At 31.4% G+C, this 21,739-nt stretch overlaps 1 protein-coding gene across 13 annotated transcripts in view; it reads right to left on the minus strand.

The window, feature by feature from the left end:
• Nucleotides 1-925: 925 nt before the first annotated feature.
• LOC122500749 (disintegrin and metalloproteinase domain-containing protein 11) overlaps nt 926-21,739 on the minus strand; it is a 173,999-nt gene continuing 153,185 nt past the window's right edge. For 6 of the 13 annotated variants that reach the window (XM_043609835.1, XM_043609824.1, XM_043609836.1 and 3 more), the window contains exons 20-25: nt 14,030-14,182; nt 11,257-11,328; nt 4,476-4,615; nt 3,926-4,361; nt 2,744-2,947; nt 926-2,363 (exon numbers count right to left, since the gene is read on the minus strand). In XM_043609835.1, coding sequence (XP_043465770.1) covers nt 1,829-2,363; nt 2,744-2,947; nt 3,926-4,361; nt 4,476-4,615; nt 11,257-11,328; nt 14,030-14,182 — 1,540 coding nt within the window. In that variant the 3' untranslated portion in view covers nt 926-1,828. The remainder of the gene's footprint in view (nt 2,364-2,743; nt 2,948-3,925; nt 4,362-4,475; nt 4,616-11,256; nt 11,329-14,029; nt 14,183-21,739) is intronic. The other 7 variants (XM_043609830.1, XM_043609829.1, XM_043609826.1 and 4 more) reach the window with 7 other exon arrangements.

The following is a 21,739-nucleotide window of genomic DNA, read 5'->3' on the forward strand; positions in this document are numbered from 1 at the left end:
AAACAAATTTTCTTGTATAAAATTTTACATTTGTTTTTCCTAAATTTTACGATATTAATAAATATTAATGTCCGAAGGTTTTACGCCGCAAACATCTGCCTAGTATTTCATTATTGAAATTATTTCATTTATTTTCATTTTTGGATTAAACAATTAAAATAAAATTTATTACGCTATCTAAAAATTTTAAAAATTGATACAAATATTTGATAAATTTCTCTAAAATTTATTTTTAATTTACTAAATTAAAGTTTATGAAATCGGTCCTTTTTTGTATTGATTACATTACTAACTTGTTTCTTAAATAAAATTTCTTTTATTGAATTTTGATTTTTAAAAAGTTCTATTGCCTACAAGGTATATTTATAGACTTGAAATACTTTCCAACGAAAAAATCGCTTTCGCTGTATACGTTTTTATATGTCCAGTAAATACATTTTTAAAAATACATTTTTGTTCATCATAGTTTAGAAAAGTGTACCTGTGTTTTTGCAATTAAATTTTTTAAAAAAACATGATTCATTTATGTTGATAATAATGTAAAAATCAATAAATAACAGAAGTAATAAAAATGGGTAATAATGTTCAAAAATAATATTAAATGTTAATGATAAAAAAGGGCAAAAGAATATTTAAGTACTCGATAAAATACTTTTTTTTAAAAAACATTTTGAATATTTTATCCATAGGCATAAAATCAGACTTGATTCTGCATTGCTTAGAATTTGAAATTTTATTTTATTTATAAAAATAATAATATTGAATTTTTCGAAGGAAAAGAAGTGATATAAATTTTTCCCTTATTTCTAAGCAAAGTGTAAAATTCAATTTTATCTTTATGGATAAAAATTTGAACAAAGAACGTGTGACTCTAGAATTTATAAAAAATTTTATATTTTGATGACAAAAAAGTGTTCTACTAAAAAAATTATGCATACTTTTTATATTTTCGAAGTCAAATACATCATTTTTGAATTCTAAAAATAGTCTGATAATTGTTAAAATAATTTAAAAATAATGCAATATTTATTAACTAAATTATTAAAAATCTCTCGAGTCACACGTTATTATTCATTGACCTATGCATTAAATATTTTCCAGTAAAAATTTTAGCCCCATAAAATGCTTCACTTTTTTTTAGAAAAACAGTAATTTAAAAAAACACCGTCAAAGACGGTTTCACGATAACTAGTACCTGTATATGAATGAATGGATTCATTTTTTTTATTTATTATTATTATATATATATTTATGAAAAAAGTGTTATGTATACTTTTTAGTGAGAAATAATTCGGCAGGCTTAGAATTTCGATCTCATCGTACATTTATTCGTCCGTCATAAACAATAGAACACAATTAATCGTGTATATATAACAAAGATTATTTCGTTTGATTGGGCGGTGGAAAAACGTACGTCGACGGCAATTAATAATTCGATCGACGTTTGCGACACACGCTTAGTCTGCATATCGAGATAAAACCGAATCGTTATTAGAAACCTGGACGAGGAATCAGGAATTCGCTGATCATTATTATTATTTTTTTTTCTGTCGCCAGCGAGTAATTATCGTACAACGACTTTTCCGTTATGAGTTATAATCACTTTGCTAATGTTTATTTCATAAAACATTTTTCATTATAGATTAATTTTTAATTTTAATATATATATTTATATATATATGTATATATATAAATAATTTAATACCTGGTTGTCGCAATGATAGTTTATCGTTATTTACACTATTCAGTATAAAATGCGAGTTCGAGATTAAGTCACACCACTAGATCTTTTTATTTTTGGACACTAGATGTCGTTGGTTAATAATTATCAATGCTTGTACTCGGGAAAATGCGAAGAGGGCTGTAGGGCAGTATTTCCATTATCACTAGCGTTGTTGGTATTTAATCCTTTAGGGGAACCGTTATTCATTATGTTACAATCTAGACTAAAGTTACCGTCTAGTGGGCATTTTTTAATATTAGGCGAGTGTTTCACATCGATTCCACGAACGTCGGGGGGATTTTCTTGTTGGGATTGAGCATTTTCAGCTTCGTCATTGGCGAAGCCATTATCGGTGTGGGGTGGGGATGGATAGTAGCCACGCTGTTTGATTGGCTTTTGATCCGTCGTTAGATGCTGTTGCTGCTGCAGTATCATCTGTTGAAGCTGTTGTTGTTGTTGATGCTGATGATGATGATGGTGATGAAGTTGTTGGCTTTGTTGTTGCTGCTGCTGCTGTAACGGCATCGGTGATGCAGCCAATGAAGGTGGTGATGGTGGCGGCTGCTGCGGTAGTCGGTGCTGTATTCCCTCCTCACTCGTCCACCGGGCTACTTGTTGTTGAGCTTGAATAAATGCATCACTAGAAAATAACAAGATTATACGAGCCCGTGGGATCTATTTCACGACCGATAGTGCTAGACGCGAATTTGTCCGTAAATCTCAATTTTCCATTTCTCCATTTTTTTTAGAAAATTAGTTTTTTCCAAAACCGATTTTTCTAGTATTCTTGCATTTGCGAATTTTTGGTTAAGGAGATTCCGATAAGAAAATTCGATTTCAACAAATTGGATTTTAAAATAAAGTTTTGGAAAGAATTGGATAGTCGACTCTACAGAATTCGAGGGAAACAATTTCGTTTCATGGACGTGTTCTCGAATAAGGTAATTTTGCTAAAACGGTGTCTATAAGAGCGGGCGAATAACTAACTACATACGAAACTAAAATGATTATTATCGATACCTTTCGCTATCGGGCGTATCGCCCCTATGATTTGAGCTTCCATCTTGATCAGCAGTTTCGTAAATTCCTTCTTCCTCGTGCAATTGGTGAACATGCTGATGACTGTGCTGGTGAGAACCGTAAGGACTTCTCGCCATCGGCTGCCGATATCGACTATAGATAATTCGAGGGTCATCATCACGACCTCTGCTACACCTCCTGCTTCTATGTGATTAGTTTCATTAGAAAAATTTCAGCCATTACACCAAAAAGTAAATTTTCTGTTAAGAGATTTTTTTAACTGTCTTTTATTACTGTTGTAGGGGTGCTGCTGATATTGAAAATGAAATGGGTGACATGGGTTTACCAAAGTTATGGTTGATGGAATTGGGTAGTAAGGAGGTTCAAAGGAACACTGAAAGGAAATGTGAGAAGAATAGATTAGGATAGAGGGTAGAGAGAAAGAAGAATAATATGGCTGCTGAGACAGAAAGCGAAGAATGGAAGAGTGGTAAGAATGGGTATACAATATATTTGAGAATTTTTTTTCTCAATAATTCTTCTATATTTTTTGACATGAATACTTATAATTATACTTTCAAAAAACTTTTTTGCAGGAGTATAAACTTCAAATTCGAGGTAACCCTGATGGAATCAATAATCGTGGGCAGACATCTAGGAATTTTTTTTATCCTTAAAGGATAAAAAATAAAAACACAACCTTGAAGGTTGTGTTAACTGAGTGACCACTGTCCTCAAATTATTATTGTGTGTTTCTTTCCTATTACACATTATGATCTTCGCAACAATAATCCTGAGTAAGTTTACAACTTTTTATTAACCCAATGACGTCTAAATGTCCAAAATTTTTGACTGAAGTTCAGGGTAAGAATATGGCTGCCGAAACAGAAATTAAAAAATGAAAGAGTGGTAAGAATGGGTAAAGAATAGTTGGGTATATGGGGTGAATTAAGGTGTGAGGGAAGATGCTGTTAGAGTAGTTGAGGTAAAGGTGAATGACAGTATATATGGCAAAAAATAGAATATAGGAGAAAGAAGGTTAAAAAGATCGAGAAGATGTTGGTTGAGTAATGGATGCATATGAGTGAATGGAGGAATAAAGAAATTTTTGATTTGCTCAAAGGGAGCTAATAAAAAATTCAGTTTTTGAATATTATCAATAATCGGAGGCGGGCTACGTACCCTTGTGAGGACTCGCTGCAAACCGATGAATCAACTCTGTATGGACGATCGGCTTCTGTTTCCGACATCCTAATGTCCTCGGATTCACTAGGACTCATGTGTCTAGCCGAGTGATGCTCTAATTGTCTAATGATATCTTCTAGCGTGCGTATACGAATGGGTCCACCACAGGGCGGTATCTCTTCCTCCTCGTCGTCATCCTGGTTGTCGATGTTGTCCTGATCGCTTGACTTGCGATAAGCGTCACCATATCCACATTCAGCCAGGGACTTGCGAATGGACTCGTCATCCAGTATGTTACCACTGCCGGACGGTGTTGTCGACAAACCACGATGGCTCGCCGCATTTCTCAACGCCACAAGTATATCATCATGGTAGCCATTCAAACTGTTTAGAGTTCTTTCGACATCCGTCAGTTGGCCCCCGCTACCTATAGCTAACAATGCAGAAAAATTGTTATACATCACCAAACAGATAAAAACTTCAGATTATTAACTAGTCCTGCTCTCATGATTCAAAAAAAATCTATTTATCAGCGACTACAATATACCGTAACCACCGTGTTTCTTTAAAATTCCCTTCTCAGGCAACTTTGGAAGATTGTTCGGTGGCAGATCAATGAAAGAGACAACGTCCTCTGTTCTCGTACCTCCATCATCATCGTCAACTCCTATCCTTGATTTATGCTCCCTGAAAATATTTCAGGGTTAATCATCTTTAAAGTGTCTTGCGAAATGACACGTTACGTTTCTTTAATCTTTTTTTGTACAGTTTCACTTGAACGTAACCCATCTTTCGCATAGGACTGTATACATATAAAGAATGGAGATATTGTGCATGAAAGCGGTGTGAGCATTTGTGCATGACTAAATATGATAAAAACGAAATTCAATGGATATTGTCATTTTGTGAAGGGAGAGGTAGGGAATTAGGATTCAACAAAGTCTGATGAATACAATGAAGAAAGTTATAACTAGCAGAGTTTGAAGCTGTCTGGAAGAACGAAACGTGCTTTTGTGTAATTTCAGGAGACGGGTCACAGGAGTTATGGATGAGAAAATAATTCCAATACACTATGCTAGAAAACAATGTTCATACCAATGTAAAAAGAGCATTTTAAAAAATATCCTAATTGGAGTTAATTCAATTAGTCGAGAGAGAGAGAGAGAGAGAAAAAAACATTCAGAATATTCCAAGGAGGAAAATATGTCAGTCGAAGTCAATTTTAATATATGCCTAAAACGGAAATTGTAGGTGAGTTATTTATGGAAAAGTTTTGTACGTACTTCATACAACGGCTCGTTCGTGTCGCGACAGTTAGTAAAAGTTAGCGCTCCGTCGAGCGTTAATTCGCGCAGTTCCTCCTATACACAATATTGCATTCACGATATTTTATCTCGAAAATGACGATCGCGCGATAGGAGGGCAACACGTCTATTCGTTCAGTCACGCGTGTGTCGCGTTCAAACAGGAAAGTAATTGCCATTAAAAACAAATTATCCCAAATCCATTTCGAATTTCTTTCAAATTAACCTGAAATTATTTCAAATTCATCACCGGCGAGAGATAAAAACAAAACTGCTCTTAAGTGTTGAGAATTAAATAACACAAATTAATTTTTAATCAAATTTAAAAACAATTGACTTTCTTTTTGTCACTCGAACCTTATAAACTTTGAATTTGAATTGGAAGAATGAACCGGATTTTAAAAAAACATAATTTTCTTTATTTTTTACACATTTATAAATGCAGTTCAATTTTAACAATTGATATGAGACACAATGGTTTGGTCTGACGCGAAATAGACAATACTACTTAAAAAGCATAACAAGTGATGCGCGCGCGTCAGTAGTGATGTCGTTTTTCAGTCAGCCCGTCTCCTATATACTTTTAACTAGACAGATTATTTGAAATATAAAAAGCAACACATCATGCATCAGCTCAAAAGCAAAAAGCTGTTGTCAGTGCTTTTCTAACTTTTCTTTTCCTTTTTTTCTCATTTTCCCAATAATTCGTCTATATTTTTTTGACATAATAATGAACACTAATAATTGTACTTTCAAAAAACTCTTTTGCAGGAAATTGAAAATCGCACAGGCAATAATTGGAGAAGAAACTTCAAATTCGAGGTAACCCTGATGGAATTAATAATCGTGGGTAGACATCTAGGAATTTTTTTTATCCGTAAAGGATAAAAAAATAAAAACACAACCTTAAAGGTTGTGTCAATTGAGTGACCGTTGTCCTCAAAAACTTATTGTGTGTTTCATTCCTATTACACATTATGACCTTCGCAACAATAATCTTGAGTAAGTTTAAAACTTTTTATTAATGTTTTATTAACCCAATGACGCCCAAATGTCCAAAATTGTTGACTGATTATTATTAATTTTTAAAATTTCAATCCGCTATTATGAATTTTGCAATTCCGATTTTATATTCGTAATCAGCGACCCCGAAAAGTCATTTTCAGCTAATTTTTATCAATTTAGATCATTTTAGACATTTAGGCTTAATTTATAAGTTTTCATATGCAACCAAACATATTTCTTTTTATATTACAATTTTTTCCTTTTAAATGTCCAATTATTACAAATTTTAATTAATTGCTAATTAAGAAAAGTTACATACTAAACAGTGCATGTATATACCATCTTTTTTTGAATGAGAGGAAAATAAATGAAAAGATAAGTTTTGAAAAGCAGAGTTATGAATATTGAACGTGCACCAAAATTCGTGACGCGAGAAGCAATTTACTGTAGGTTGGAGGTGGGTCGACCGCATCGAGTGTGTTTATAATCATGTGTTGGAAATTACGTGATTATGTTGCTGAGGTACGTAGGCGTATGGAGGATATAAAGCACAATGTCCACTTTCCATGGAGAGTTGAGCGTTCAGCGGTTAATGTTAGATTGCAAATATTACACGAGTCGGTGCTACAGCGCAGTGATAACTTCTGTAATCGTGTGACGCGCGTAAAACCGCCCGTGTTTCGCTAGGATTGCTTATTCGATTCTGCTCGCTGCAGTTGTTTGCAAACGACAAATATGCCCTCCATCCCACCCTCCCTTTCGTTTCATATTGAGTTTTTAAATTATTCATCACAAGCAAAATATTATATACAATTTACAATTTTCTATTGTTCGCATTTCATCAAAATTTTATTTACTATTTTTTTTCGTTTTTCAAATACATTTCTTTTCTTTTATCGTTAAATTTGGATTTTCGAAACAAAAGGGTCTTTGTTTTATGTTCATAATATTAAGCCATCAATTTTTACTGTCCGCTATGACAATGTGGCAAGCAAATTGTTAATTTAATGGTTGTTCTGCACTTGGCTATGTCATGAAATTTGATGATCGAATATCACTTTTCTTTTTAGAAGTACTAGGAAAATGATAACTTTATAATTAAGTGGTAAATTAGCAGATGTATTATTTAAAAACCATCAAATCATTTTTTATCTGAAACGTTCTTTTTTATCTACGTTTGAAAGTATATATTTTAAACTATGGAAAAAACTTTGAGAAAGATATCAATTTTTTTAAAGAGTGTCATATTAGACCCGTCATTTTTAATTTTGTAAAAAAAGTTAATTGGTAGAGTAGAAAACTACTTTACCATTTACAGCAACAAACAAAGCTTTATTGTCTGTACAACAGAAATCTGGCTTAAATTTTTTTCGTTAAATTAGATAATAAAGAGTTACGGCATTTAGATTAGTCCCTACGTAATATATTTGTACAAAAACCTTTTAAATATTACTTAAAATTTTAAAGATAAATTAAATTTAAATTTAAATAAGTGCAGACTTACTTTTTATCCCTTAAAATATTCCAATTTTAGTTTCAAAGCGCTAGTTTTCGACCTTCTAAAGTAGGATCCCCCTTGAAACGACTTAAAATTAACAGACTATATAAGTAATCATTCACCGAAATATCGATTTTAAAATATAATTTTCTTCGAAATATTCTGAGAGACTTTTCATTATAAATATTTCTTGTTTGAAATTGCGACTCGCATTTTTTCTCTAAATAAAGTGTATACATATATATGAAACTCGATTATTGAATTATTAATTTCGAGTCAACGAACGGAATGGGTTTCTATTATGTTCTCGGCAAGTAATTAAATGTCAATTTGAGTTCGATTAAAGCCGTTGGAATACTTAAGTGTTTCCTATATAGCCTCGGGTGAGAATATCAAGGCAAGTTCAATGTAATGATTTATCGCGTGAAACTAACACGTGATACTTGTACTTTTCTTGTCGAAGACGCTTCCGGAACGTTGTTATTAACGGGGATCTTTTGATTTAATCTGCGGTACAATTAAGTAGTGACTAGAGAGAAAAGGTGAAGAAAGAAGGTGGAGAAGGATAAGGAGAGAAAGAGAGAGAGAGACTTAAGCGACAAGAGTTTCAAGTGCAAAGTTTTCAGGTGATGTGAGAAAAAAAACCCATAGAGAAACTCTTCAGAGCTCTAGGAAAACTTCCCCTATATTATGATAATATAAAACAATTGACAGAAATAAAAAAATGATTAATCGATTTTTGCAAATTTTTTTTAGTACAAAAACTCTTATTTTTCTTTTTGAAATATTTTCACAAAAGAAGAAAAAATGGTACATTTCCATAGTAATATCCCTACGTGATCTTTTCTGTTATTTGACTTTGACAGCAAACTTTAATTATTTGCAATTGATATTCTACGAAAATGCATTTTTGAATATTAAAAATTTAATTGAAACCATAGAAATCGAACAAAAAAATTTATTCCTCTGAATAGTTTCTCTGCGCATTCAAAAAATACCCAATATGTGAAGATTTTCAAGAATTTTTTTAATAAAAGGCACATCAAAATCATGACCTCTGACTTTCAAATAATTTTCACATTGAATATCACGCTTTTGGAAGAAGGGAGAAGATAATTAAATTTTACGTTATTTAACACTCTTTGGCAAAGGAATTCTTTTATAATGTTTTATACTGTCACTATTGAAAGTTGGTCAACGAACTGGAAAAATGAAATTGCGAGAAGTTGAAAAACACCATTTGAATGAAATAAAAAAAAAAGAAGGAAAAAAAAATATTCGCACGAAAAATACCGTAAATTCTTTTATTGCCTCATAACGTTTTTGAAAACAACGAGAAAAATTGGTTCGAGTTGACTTTTGCTGCTTTCCAATGACCCAGAAAGCTCGTGCGATAAACATTTTTGAGAATCGGGGTCTCTCTGTTGTTGTAAAGATAGAGAGATGAAAATTCTTTTTATTAACCTACCATCATGGAGATGCGAGGCGAATGAAAATCGTCTTTTCTCTCAAAATCACACATTTCTGTTGTTTCAAAAGTAGATAGAGATAATATTTCTCCGTTTCTTCAGGTTTTTATCTACTCCTTTTTCTTTACAGTATGGATAATAAACTTTTATTCATATGTTAGTTTTTCTTGGAGATCTAATGATGTTTTTCTTCTATCGTGGTAAATTTTCAAACTAATCGAAAAAAGATTATTTATTTTTAAGTAGTTGTTCGAATTTTAGGTGCATGGGGAAAATTTGTATTGAAATGAAATAAAATTTAAATTTCCCGTTTTTATAACTCTGGGAATTTGTGATAGGAAGTCTTGTTGCTCATAAAATCGAGGATGAGTGAACGGAACCCTTAAGGTTGTATTAATTGAGTGACCACTGTCCTCAAAAAATTATTGTGTGTTTCTTTCCTATTATGCATTATGGTTAAAGAATGGGGACAACAAAAACTTTGCCCATGGTTTAAAAATAAAAAAATCTGTTTGTTTCATGGTGTCTTAGATCCGTTGGGTTCATTAAAACTTTTATTGGTCTGGGTATCGGGTCACTAGGGAATTTAGAGAAATAAAAGAGTTGATGTCTTGGCAAAAACAAGATCCCAAACGGTATTGATAGGTCCAGAACCAGTAGTGGGAGCAATGCAGTGTTTTTTTAAAGAAGTCATTGAAAGATGGGGTCAAAGATAACATGAAACATTGCACAGCAATTGGGACCCCAAAAAACTTTAGAATACTCATGGTAGCATCATTTCTTCCAGTGTTTTAAAGTCAGGCTTTATTTAAATTTAACGTTTGGGAGATCAGTTCTACCAAAAAACCACTGACCAAGCATCCAAAGAAGAATTTATTTGTCAAAAATTCTTTCCGTCTTGCTGTGGTAAATAATTTAAGTTTGGAAGAATCATTTATTTACCCAGGTCGATTCGGCAGCATATCAGCAGGTGAAATACTGCACTTCTGGAGAAGAACAGCTTTTCAAATAGGTTGTATTTCTTAAAAGTGGGTTAGGGATTAGGAACAATTGGCCTCAGCGGTGCCACTTCTCGTCAAGGGATCTCTGGATCGTGCTCGGAATTTTAGATTAGAAAAGGCAGTTCTCCCTTACGTTGTCATTTTTCTAGAATCACGCAAGTGGAATTTTTCACTAGCATTCAGAAACTAGAGTTGGTTACGAATTCGATAGTTTGTCTGCTGACTGGCCATCCTAAACTATTGTATTAACAGGATGTGCCTAAACCAGAGAACCAGCTGACTATTTTGCCAGTTAATTGAAGATGAGTTACAAGGGACCCCAAATTAATTAGATTGGATTAATTTACAATTAGAGAAATCTTGAATCAATATTAGTCCTATCAATCTAGAACCTCAGATTGATTTCCATCTGCGGCACGATCTAATATTGACGCTACATTAGTAACATCTTCTCTTGATTAGTCCAATGAAAAAACAAATTTTCAATAATTAGAAACGGTCCTAAAATTTGGTGATTACGAATCCAATGTCTCTTTTTGAAATTCAAAATGGTGGACGAGGTTTTTAAAAATTGATTGAATTCGCTTGTAACTTGGTACTCGGGGGTTTTTGGGGTCGCTACTTTCGAATCTGTTGTTGGCTTATAAAAATTTAACATGGAGGACACTAATTTATTAAAAATAACATATAGAATAATTTCTGAACATTAAAAAAAAACTCCATGATCATCTAAAATTTTCCTTTTTCCCAATTGGTTTAAATATATTTCCAGAAAATTTAAAAAGAATGTCTGTCAATTAAAAGCTTTCCAGACAGTAGCAAAAAAAGAAAGTAACGCGGAACGAAAAAAAATTGAGAGAGGAATATAATTTTTTTCGTCGAGTTAAACGAAGCAAAAGTCAGAGGTGGAGATTTTCTGCTCTCGTGCAAAGAGGCTCTTGTTTCTTATCAGTTAAAGTGGATGTGGATCTACTTATGTTTAGTAAAAGATAAGAAAATAAAAAAAAAAGTTGGAAAAAAAACAAGAAACGTCGAGACGCGTGACACTTACTTGACTCGTGTCCCGTCTGCATTGCCGATGTTATTCGGGGGTCGAAACAGAACTCGCTGGGTCACGCCGCGGCTAGAAATATTACTAATATAGGCATGCCGCGGGTAATTTTCATTAAAACAATTATTCAGTCATGTGCAACGCTTTAATTTGTAATTTTGCAGAATTATATTTGTCATCATCTTTCTCCTAATATATATGTGAAAATTATACATCCGTAACAAAAACATATTGTAAACACTTCCCCCGTACATATGTATATTTATATATTATATACTATACATACATGTATTCGACGCGAATTCACGACATGTTTACTATATTCTCGCGGGAATTTACGCTTCAATCACATCTGTCAACAACTCAATTTTCTAGTTTTCCTTTATACAAAATGGAAATATTAAAGTATAGAAAAGCTTTCAAATTTTTACCCAGGCAACGGTCAAGTTTTTCCTTTACTCTCAAAAATTCAACCACGTATATGCAAATTATTTACAAATTTTTATCTGAAAAAGAAAAAAAATATTTCCGCAAAAATTGAAGATTTCCAAAAGTATTTCATATTTTTTGAAAAGAAAAAATATAATTTTATTACTTATTACTTTGTTTTCAATTTGGAAAAATTGTTTTTTCCAGTTATTATTATTTTTGCAATTTTACCCACCACTTTTGACAAATTGCATTTTTGACAGAAACGTTTCAATTTTGAGAAAAAAAATTGAGGTATCCGATTGTGGACAATATAAAGGGAACGCAAAATAAAATACATTTTTTTCTCTGAGTTTTAAAATTTAAATTTTAAATTTAAAAAAGTTTTATAATTTAATTCCTGTAAATTTTAATTAAAATAAAAACCTTTAGTCGTGCATGTAGAGTATTTTTTCATTATTTTTAGAATTTTCTAGTATTAAACATTCATGAATTCAAATAGTATTATTTTTCATTAATCATTATTAGTTCTATTATTGTCCTGGAATTTGAATATTATTTTTATCAACTTAGTCTGTAAACGAAATAATAAATGTTTATAATTGCCAATGATTTATAATTTTTATAAAATTGTAATTTATAATGTTAAAATTTTTTTTTTTGTATTTTTTTGTATTGTAATTTATAATTATTTCTTTATTTAGCAAATACTTTTTATTTATTTATTTATTTTACGCAAATGAAGAGATAAATTAAAAAAAAACCGATTTATGAGAAATTTCATTTTTCGGAATTACTTAAAGTTTGATATTTGGGAAAGTAGAGTAATTTTTGAAAATCTTTACCGATGACTGGGTTGAGCTTGAGTATTATAGAAATTATTATAGCAAAATTGTACGTTAACCCCTTAAGTATCATTGTAACTTAATTTTTCTTTTCTTCGTATTTTATAAAATTAATAATTATGAAGTATGGAATTTTATAAAATATTTTATGAAGTAAAATTAGATTTTTCATAATTTTTGTAACTTTTGTCTTTTTTATTTATTTATTGTTAAAACTAAATAACTTGATTAGTTATTCAAAAGAAAATTTAAATATTAATCGAAACAATTAATTATGATTTTTAACAATTAATTACTATAACGTAATTAGTTTAAAATTGAAATTTAACCAATTATATTTTTTAGCAAATTATATCAATAAATAATTAATATCAACAATTATATTAATTTCTGAAAAAAATAATTAACTAAACGTAGATAGCACTTTATCATATTAATAATTTGTTAATAATAATAATTTCCTATTAATAATTTGTTAGTAATAATTATTTCATACAATCAATTAAAAAATATAATTAGTTAATTAATATATTTTGACATTAATAAAAAATAATTTTCGACAATCAACATTGCTCCTAAAGGGGTTAACGAAAGTTGTAAGACAGCCAAAGAAATAACTCTATTTTAGCAAAATTTATAGTGTAACTATTTGGGCGTGTCAATTTCGCCTAAAATGGATTTTGCGAAAGCATTATGTTTTGCAGATATTTTTTTTCATAACTGAAAACTTAAAATGAAATACTATTGAAATTTACATGAGCTTGTTTCGTTTTTGTTTATTTTTTATAGTTTTCTATGAAAAACACATGAAAATATATATAATATATATATTTTGAATATATCTAATTGCCAAGCGGTGAGTTTTGAAAATGTAAACTACGTCAGTTTCTTTTTTTTAAGTAAAAATAAAAAATGAAAATTCGTTGAAAAAATTTACTTCCTCGGCACTGGTATTTTTTAGTTCGACCGTTGGATAAATTTTTTCTAGACGTAAATGAATAATTATACATGTTATGAATATATGGAAAAAAGGTTTATTTTTTGGGGAAAATGAAAAGCTTACTATAAATATTTCTATATGATTATTCGGTAAAATATATCGTAATGCCAAGAATTGACTTTTTCCATTAAGATTTTAGTCTTGCTTTTTTTCAAAAGCATCAGAAAGAAAAAATATTTTAAATTCCAAGTAAATTTAAAAATTTTTTTTGTTCGCCATATTGGGTCCGCCATTTAATTTTTTGCAATTCTGAGATTAAATTTGAATTCTACGATTTCAAGGGGCCAAAGACAAGAAGGCAATGTGAAAATCAAAAATCAAGTGAATTTTGAATCGAAAGAATAATTTAGAGTGAAATACAAAAAATCCAAATGGAAAAAGTTGGTCTTAATTTTAATTTTTGAAAAATGAGAAAGTTTAGCCGCCAAAATCAGCATTAATGAATTTTTTTTAATGGATTTGTGTGAAAAAGCAAATTTGGCAAAATTGATAAGCGTACCTGTATTGTGGCATACTGGAGAAGGTGATGATCTTGTTGACATTATCAAGTGCAGTAACGTCTGAATGATGATTATTGGATGGACCGCTGCAATTCTTTGGTGTCGGTTTTTGCGTATACGGTGGATCGTACTTGTGGAAAGTACCCTTCCGTCTGTGTAAAAACCAGTTTATTAAAAAAATTTTGTCCATTCCCATCCAAAAAAAAAGAAAAATTGTTCAGAAGAACAGAATAAAGCACATGCAATTTACTACGGGTATTTTTACGAACTGTTCTCATTTGGGCCAAGTGCATCAGTGGGCTAGAATTTTTTTTTCTGACTACGCCGATTGAGATAAAGAGAAAGTGGACTAATCAGATTTGTTCCCTTCATAAAAATTTAATTCTTTTGTTCCAAACTAAAAATTGTTAGTTTTTTAAAAAATTTTCTCCTGCTGATTATGATTTAAACAAAAAAATGTAAAAAACATTGTGAGTATTTAATTAAATATAATTTTCTCTTGGATTAATTGCAGCTTATCGACAGAGTATAACAAAGACAGTTTGTCTTGATGAGTAAATCTAAACCATTACAGTACCAGTCATTGAAAGTTTGTCTTGATGAGTAAGTCTAAACCATTACAGTACCAATCATTGATAGTTTGTCTTGATGAGTAAATCTAAACCATTACAGTACCAGTCATTGAAAGTTTGTCTTGATGAGTAAGTCTAAACCGTTACAGTACCAGTCATTGAAAGTTTGTCTTGATGAGTAAGCCTAAACCATTACAGTACATCATTGATAGTTTGTCTTGATGAGTAAGTCTAAACCATTACAGTACCAGTTATTCATAGTTTGTCCTGATGAGTAAGCCTAAACCATTACAGTACATCATTGATAGTTTGTCTTGATGAGTAAGTCTAAACCATTACAGTACCAGTTATTCATAGTTTGTCCTGATGAGTAAGCCTAAACCATTACAGTACATCATTGATAGTTTGTCTTGATGAGTAAGCCTAAACCATTACAGTACCAGTCATTGATAGTTTGTCTTGATGAGTAAATCTAAACCATTACAGTACCAGTCATTGAAAGTTTGTCTTGATGAGTAAGCCTAAACCATTACAGTACCAGTCATTGAAAGTTTGTCTTGATGAGTAAGTCTAAATCGTTACAGTACCAGTCATTGATAGTTTGTCTTGACGAATAAGCCTAAACCATTACAGTACCAGTTATTGATAGTTTGTCTTGATGAGTAAGCCTAAACCATTACAGTACATCATTGATAGTTTGTCTTGATGAGTAAGTCTAAACCATTACAGTACCAGTCATTCATAGTTTGTCTTGATGAGTAAGTCTAAACCATTTCAGTTCGTCATTCATAGTTTGTCTTGATGAATAAGCCTAAACCATTACAGTACATCATTGATAGTTTGTCTTGATGAGTAAGCCTAAACCATTACAGTACATTATTGATAGTTTGTCTTGATGAGTAAGTCTAAACCATTACAGTACCAGTCATTGAAAGTTTGTCTTGATGAGTAAAAAAAACTAAACCAGTGTTAGCCGGCACACTAATTCAGAATTAAAGTTAGAAGTACTTCCGGACTTTATAGTCACACAGAAAAAAATTTAATTATTTTGTTTCAAACTAAAATTGGTTAGTTTTTAAAATTTTTTTTCTCTTGCTGATTATGCTTTAAACAGAAAAATGTGAATAAAATACAAAGAGGATAAAAATGTACACAAGTTTTACTGAATAAAATAGAACGTAAAAATGTTTATATGCACAAAATAGTAGATAGTATATTATTCGTGATAGATGGTTTTCTTTTTTCCAGAAAAACGTTCACAAAACTTTATAGAAGGAACAATAAATGCTATCATTTTATGTTGAAACGTTAAATAAACGATGAAAATCCGATTCGTTCTCGTGTGCTGCAGTAAAAGTTTGATCTCGGGAGTTAAAAAAAAAGAGAGAGAGAGAGAACGGGAACAAATCTGATGTAGGTATGTTCTCATCGGGGCTTTGGCTATATCGGGGCTACCATCTACTCGTGGATTTCGCATGCGGTAAAACATAAATGGTCAACCAGTCAAATGGTACACCCGCAGGTGGCCTTAGCCTTTGTTCTGCCTATGACGAGCCCTCCACTGCAGTACCCAATAATCAACGAGTAAAAATCATATCCTAATTTTCGACAGACACATTTTCGACTTAGGACTTCAATAACGATTCTCCAGACGTATTTTTTTATTATTACGTCCATAAGAGAGATTTCACCTCTTTTGTTATTTACAAAAAAAGAAAAATTTGCTATTTTCACTTTGACTTTGATTTTCAACTTTTTCTTCCTCTTATATATTTGACAAAATAATAATTAAACCAAACTGAAAGTCAAAATAAAATATAAAAAAATACAGAGATCTATCAGATTTCGAAAGATTTGTAAACTGACAAATAAATTGGATTGAATTACATCGAAACATTGTTTTTTTATGTCAAAAAGTATAGAGTTCAAATTACCGTTTGCTCCTCAATTTTGTACTGAAATTGAAAAAATTCAGAATTACATTTTAAAGAGATCCGTGTGTTCCAATTTTTCGCTATCGGCAAATAAATTTTTAACTTTTAATATAAATTGTAAAAAAATATTTATTAAACTATTTAGGAAAACTTTTTTTAGACATTTAGTTTGCAGTTAATATTTAGAGATTTTAAAGTACCTACAAAAAAATGTTATCCATTAAAAATTGTTATAAATAGTGAATATTAATAATTGTTATAAAATATAATATAAAAACAAAAAAAATATAAAAATGAATTTAATTTTAAAAATATTTAAAATTTACATTATGTAAAATTAAATTAAAAAAATTTTACACTCAATTCTGAATTTTAATTTAGCGTCAAGTGAATAAATTTTTGAATTTGTTCCAAAATTGTGGCATCTAAAAGTAAATATGAATTCCATTACATATTCCATCAATTTGTGGCTCTAATTTTAGTCTTTTTATGCGAACGAATTCATAATTTCGACGTACTCACAGTTTCGATATGAATTCATCCAAGTTTTCATATTGCAAAAATTTTCTTTCAAAAACTATTTTAAAAAAAGAAAAAAATTTAATCTATCCAATATTTTTATTATTTTACAGTGGAAAAGGAGAAATTTTTTTCTTCCCCCCCATAAAACTTGTATTTTTTTTTAAAATCCATCAACACTGCTATGAATATTTTTTCATGACGCTCGCACAACACACAGCAAACTGATAGATGTGAAATAACGGGTAAAATCTCTCTCTCACTCTAGTGTTTTGAGAGAATCCGCAATATTTTTTCGTATCCTTTTCCTATAAAATAAAATTTTTCAATGCAGAAAGATGATGTATAAAAGAATCAAGAAATAATATAGAGAAAGTAGAAAAAAATATATATCACTTTAATTGTCAACTTGACACAGTTCGTAAGGCAAATATTGCGAGAGAGAAATATATATACATGTATAAATATACAAATATATATAAAATATGCAATATTATTGTCGTTAGAGAGAATTTGCCAGGAACATGCTATTGGCTACATTCGCCATTACTTTACAAAGAGAAAAGTATTCCTACCCTGATAAAAATTTTTGAATGAATAAAAGACTATTTTTATTCTCACTGGTTTTTATCCTTAATAGTTAATTTTTATTGAAATCGAAGTAAAAATTAACTAAAATAAGATAAATTAATTGAGACCAGAACTATGAAGTAGGAATTTGAATCTGGTTGGAAAATCTTTTCAGTTTGAAAGTTCTTCCTGACAATTCATTATTATTATTATGATTAACGTTTGTTTGCTTGCATGCTAAATATCACGAGGCCGACAATCATAAGCACTATATAATCAAGGTGCAAGAGAGAATGCAAAAGAAAGGGTCGCCAATATACTTTTGAAATTCGTTCAATCAGCATGGATATTTATCGCTGTGTAATTTTACTCAATTAAATTCTCTACTAGTTTAATTCGTTTCATGTGTTCGCGAAATGACTATTTTTCTAATTCTACAAAGTTTTTTAAAATTGAAACCGAAACTTGGCGACCCTGTTGTTCAAGTCCCATTAGCCAAGAGGCGAAACAGATACACACCGTAGAAAAATATTCACTTGGTTTCAAAATAAACAAACAATTAACATCTCGCGTTTCTAGTCACTTAAACTCTCGTCGTATTACGTTATTTGACAAAAAACCGAAAAGCACTAAAAATTCGCCTTATAAATTGTACCAGCCAAAGCGAGGTTGATGACCATGAGAGTTTTTCCTTTTTTTAAAAATTTAAATCAATTTTTAACCCCAAACTCCTAATGGGGGTAATCTGGTACCCCATTTGACAAAAATTAAGACATTTGCAAAAAAATAAATCCGCCATTTTGGATTCGACATTTTTAATTTCTAAATTTATCATTTTTTATCGTATTTAGCGACCTAAATGCCAGCTATGTTAAGGAGTCTAGAGTTAAGGAAAAATAAACCCAAAATATTAAAATTCTACAAAAAATGATACTATAAATAATACTCTCATTGCCACAACTGCCAAAGCGTCAATAGCGCCTTTATTTGCAATTTTTAGCAAGAAATTGCGCCTTACTTCCTGTTACGTTATACACCCAATCCAATCCGAGGTCCCTTTTCACTCTCCTTGTCATTTTCAGGAAATTTTTGTTTAATAAAAAACTCACTTTTATAAAGAATGCAATTTAGATCTGATTTTCTTCAAACATTGGAGTTTTCCTTTTATCACATCAAACATATATTCCCGAGGCAATAAATATGAAACTCTTTTCAAAATAACTAATTCCAGGAATTAGTACATTTCTATTTATTTCTTTTTCCATATTCCAATTCCTTCTATACAGTTTTTCCAAATAGAAGGAAAAATTTCTCAAAGGAAATTTTAATGGATTTAAAAAAGGTGAAAATTTAATATAAATCAGATTGTGCAAAATAAGATGACGCATTTAGAGAGACAAAAAACGTCAACTCATTTAAAGCAAAAACGTAAGAGAGATAAAGAGGCAATTACAAGTGCGCTCGAGCGATGCGCGTGCAATGCGTCACAGCCGTGAAACTTGGTCAAAATGTCAAACGATCCTCGTTTCCGTCAAAACAGGACAAAGTTAAGTGAAACTCGCATCGACATGAGTTGCGCGAATCGGGCAAAAGGGAAATAGAGAGACAGAGAGAGAGAGAGAGATCGTATATTTTGAAACCGAACGAGAGAGAGGGAGAGAATTTGCTAAACTACATAGACGACCTCGAAAGTTAGACGATATTTCAAACCCCCCAAAGCAAACGATCCGATCGATACCTCGCAATCTCCAGATAATCTACATCAAAGACGTCAAATCACAGCGGGACTTCAAACCCTCAATAAGAACTTTCATTAAATATTCTGATTATCATGTGCCACTCAAATTCACAAATTCTACTTCCTTACCAAAAACGAATTGGTTTTTGTGCCCTGTCAATCTTTTGATACACGTTTCCTTAAAAAATTATATGATTGTTTTCTTTGCATCGGGGAAAAAGATAGTATTTTTGTTTAACAGCATGTGACTGATACATTCACGTGATTTAATTTCTCAAACTGTTCATTAAATTTGTGACGATGTTAATCGACACGCCATCTGTCGGAGTTGTCCTCGAACTGTCATCGTTAATTAGTAGGATAAGTCAGAAGCCAGAGTTGACGAGTGATCCTCTAGTCACAGCGAAAGTGTGTCAACCGGCTGATTAATGGTCGAGACCTAAATAGAGATTAGTTCCAAAGAGAAACGAAAAAGACGGAGAGGAACACTAGCAGAATCTGTTAGAAAGGAAAAAAAATTGTGTTGAAATGGTGTTCGATTGTAGTCAGGGACTACAAGTCAAAGAGTGACATTGTGAGTATTGAATTTAATTTATTTTTCTCTTGGATTAACTACAGCCTATCGACAGAGTAGGGCAGAGATAGTTTGTCTTGATGAGTAAGTCTAAACCATTACAGTACCAGTCATTCATTGTTTGTCTGGATGAGTAAGTCTAAACCATTTCAGTACTTCATTGATAGTTTGTCTTGATGAGTACGTCTAAACCATTACAGTGCCAGTCATTGACAGTTTGTCTTGATGAGTAAATCTAAACCATTACAGTACCAGTCATTGATAGTTTGTCTTGATGAGTACGTCTAAACCATTACAGTACCAGTTATTCATAGTTTGTCTTGATGAGTAAGTCTAAACCATTACAGTACCAGTCACTCATAGTTTGTCTTAATGGAAAAGTCTAAACCATTGCAGTACAAAACAGATGTCAGTGTCATTGTCGTGAGTAAGTCAGATCCAGTATTGTGCCAGTCATATCACGTCATTGGCATTTCTGCTTGCCAAGTTGTTCAGGCAAAGTTTGCTCTGAAGAGAAAAAGAGTCCTATTGTCTAGAGTCGATTTTCTATTGAGTTAGTTGTGTTAGAGAATAGTTTATTAATTTGACTAGAAAATTAATTTGGCATCGAATAATTAACTGCTATTCTCGTATTTTGTTATCACCCCAAACTCATTCTAAATTTTAGACGCACAGTTTGGTGGAATTTTCAATTAAGGCTAATTTAAAAATACCTAAAGTCATTAGAAAGACAAGATTCGATAAATAATTAAACACTGGAGTCATTTGGAATTAGACGATATTAGAATATAGGACATCAATTCAAAATTAAAGTTGGAAGTAATTCCGGACTTTAGAGTCATAAAGAGGGATAGGATCCAATATCATAAAAACTACAGGGCAAGGACTAGGATATGAAAACAGCAAAGTCTCTTGAAATTCAAAGAACTTTTCGGAGAAACTGTGAAAACTTTAGAAGATCAGAACTAGAAACGAAGTTTGTTTGCTAGGGGTTTATTGCTCAACTACTATCAGCACATAATAGGTGTCATTTAGGTAGATGATGAAACATCGTCTTACATTTTATGTGAATGCTACTGGCTGCTTCGCCTGAGACAAGCTGAGGTCAAGTATTTGTTGATGTAGAGCAAATTAGCAACCTAACAGTGAAGGGAATACTGGACCTTTAGCTAAGAACGGGTCTTAAGGTAGGTTTACTATTTCGCCACCGCACCAAATGGTACAATGGTTTATGACTTAAGTGCCAACTCTCGTTAAGGGAATTACAAATTGTGTTCCAAGTTATATTAGACTACAATAAACGACTGAAAATACTTCTTTTGTTTTTTCCTCCGATAGCAAAAAATACAACATTATTTTTAATTTTATAAGGGATTTAATCTATGGAATCTATGTGGCGAAACCTTTTTAGACAGGCGGTGGTTAATACAGTAAAAAAGTTAATATGAGAAAACAATTTGATCATCGTCTTGTCAAACATCCCATTATTATTTTTGATTCTGGTCTGTTCGCCAAATTCAAAAAAATAGCTTCTATAGGTGCTTTAAGTTACATACAACCTGAAGTCACCCATTAATTCACCTGGTGTTCTGTAGTGAACCAATATTTGAATTCCAAGACCAAACATTTATCAGAAACACGAAATGTCGGCTCAGGTATACACGATAAATTGTTCTCTAGCTCCTGCTTTGGATTGTTCATCCACTGCATCATGACCCTTAATTCCACAATGTCCTGGGTGAAGTACTGACGTTCCTGTTTTCATTTTACTGCTTCTGATCCCGGCAATTTCTTCCCCTCTG

Source organism: Leptopilina heterotoma, unplaced genomic scaffold (genome assembly GCF_015476425.1).
Source record: "Leptopilina heterotoma isolate Lh14 unplaced genomic scaffold, ASM1547642v1 Lhet_191, whole genome shotgun sequence".
Lineage (NCBI taxonomy): Eukaryota > Metazoa > Arthropoda > Insecta > Hymenoptera > Figitidae > Leptopilina > Leptopilina heterotoma.